The sequence below is a fragment of the Ambystoma mexicanum genome, chromosome 12 (genome assembly GCF_040938575.1).
Source record: "Ambystoma mexicanum isolate Mex_15411 chromosome 12, UKY_AmexF1_1, whole genome shotgun sequence".
Taxonomy (NCBI): domain Eukaryota; kingdom Metazoa; phylum Chordata; class Amphibia; order Caudata; family Ambystomatidae; genus Ambystoma; species Ambystoma mexicanum.
In genome coordinates, this window is record NC_090936.1 from 952,538,859 (window position 1) to 952,541,070 (window position 2,212).

The 2,212-nt window shown below is 49.6% G+C and overlaps 1 protein-coding gene across 1 annotated transcript; it reads left to right on the forward strand.

Moving 5' to 3' along the window:
- The first annotated feature begins 1,404 nt into the window (after nt 1–1,404).
- On the forward strand, nt 1,405–1,965 carry LOC138514690 (uncharacterized). Its single transcript, XM_069630105.1, has one exon. It carries the CDS (start codon nt 1,405–1,407, stop codon nt 1,963–1,965), a length of 561 nt encoding a protein of 186 aa, XP_069486206.1.
- The last annotated feature ends 247 nt before the right edge of the window (nt 1,966–2,212 follow it).

Here is a 2,212-nt window from a genome sequence, read left to right on the forward strand (position 1 = left end):
TTAAATTGTATTCCGATATTTGTCGTGTTGCGTTATTCTTTGCAGGTGATGTGGCGATTTTCGATTTGTGGCGGTATGTATTGCGAGATGATCTGCATTGTGTTCCGCCTTCTGAGTTGAGTTGTGTGGTACAGTACTGGCCGCGTTTGCCTACGTAGCACAGTATGGTCACGGATAGGGGCTGCCATTGTGACTGTTTACATGATGTGCTGTTCAGGGGCGGGGGATTGGCTTTTGGCCGACTGGTGCCTGTCAGCCAGGTCGATTGGTGGAATGATGGGATGTTCAGAATGTGGCTGGTCACAGGTGCCTGTGTTTGCGTGCGTTTGTTGGAGGGGGACTGGGGTCATGTCCATTGGAATAGCTTCTGTATTCATGCCATCTGTGCCCTGCAGCTCCCATCGGCCCCTCTTGGGATGAGCCTGGCTGCTCAGTCACTCTGCCAACTTGTGTGGTACATGCTTCTGCTGATGGTTGGTTTGTTTACTGGCAAGAGTACAGGGCTGGTGCAATCCCCCTCAGGATGCTGTTTTGGATGTTGCCTTGCGCTGGTGGCAAGCGATGGGGGACTACTGTTGTTTTGTGTCATCTGTTCTTGATTTTCATTTTGATGTATTGTACCTTCACATGCCTGTGCTGCATCAGTACGGCTATGGTGACATGCCGTACATGGATGCCCACTCACGGGGCGCTTTGAGCCCCAGCATGCATTTCTACGTTGGCATGCATGGGTGAATTGTAGATTTCACTGGTTGCATAGTGTGAGTACATTGCGCCTGCCAGGAGTTGTGCAATGTGGCCAGGGAGTGGAGTACAGGCACTCAGTGGGCCATTTACGGTTGGTTCACGATGCCGTATTTCTCGCCATGGCGGAATGGTACTTTACGACGTGCTTGATGGCGTTCAGTACATGTCCGCTAGGGTCAGAATTCGCGTACCGTTGCGCCATGGCGGTGATTCCGGTTTTGCAAGGCGCGCGTGCGCGTACTTGGTGCAGTTAGCGTTGCCGTTCACTGCGGTGTCGCTAATGGCATCGTACTTTACGGTGACGGGTCATAATCGCAACGAGCGGTGTTCGATGGCGGTATTGCATTTCCGCCATCATTTTTCCATTTCCGCCAGGGTCGTAATGAGGCCCACAGAGTGTTAGGTTAGAGACCACTTCGATGAACCCCCACAGCAATCCAGATATATAAATCTGTGGGCTTCAAGCCCCCTCTTATAGCTAGCTTTTATATAGTATGGGTTAGCAATCACTAGTTGTCAAACCTGAGGTTAGGGAAACCTGGGCTCGGAGGTTAGATCATATGGGAGGAGGAGGTAGAGAAGCACTCAAAACTGTGAACCATTTTTCGGAGTCTGGGAGTTATTGAAGCCATCCATGACATGTAGTGTCATCGTGGTATGGTTGAAGCCCTGAGACAGAGGTCGCCCACTGCCCAGGAAGATGCTAAAAGTAGTTTGAATCACGAAGACCACCCAGTTATCCACAAGAGCTACACCCAGAGTGGCTGCCAAGATCTATATGGAGAGGATGAGGTGGTAGTCCCACCAAGGGGAAAGGCTCTGATCAAGACAGGTCTCTATGTGAAGGTTGCCAAAGGCACGTATGGGACAATTGCTCTGAAACCTGGCTTGGCCCATAAGCACTCACTAGATGTGGGAGCCAGAATCATTGATGGAGACTACCATGATGAGGTCAAGGTCATCTTCAATTTACCAAATAATGCCTATGTAATCAAACCCAGCCATCCCATCGCCCAACTAGTATGTAAGAGGAATGTGGTCCCTGCGATGGATGAAGACGGGGATCTAGAAGAGAAAAGGGAGGAAGTCAGGTTTGGAGAAATGAGCGAAGCAATAAAGGGGAGTCAACTTCAGCTGGGGTTCACAGGGCCTCCATCATTGATATTCACAGAAGACCAACAGACAGCCACCTTGCTGGAGCAGGCAAAGAGGCTTTAGTATATGAAGAGGAGAGTGAAGCACTGCAGACCCCACACTTCAATGAGAGCAGAGGACTTAAATATATAGTAACGGTCAACCCGAAAGGGGACATAATCAACCGATACTAACTGTTAGTAACAAAACCTTTCCAGAAGGCACTGATAGAGCTCCCCCACTCCAACCTTACTATGGGACATCTGGGACTTGAAAATGCCCAACAGAATGTGCTTAACGGATTCTATTTTCCAGGAATACATACCCACAT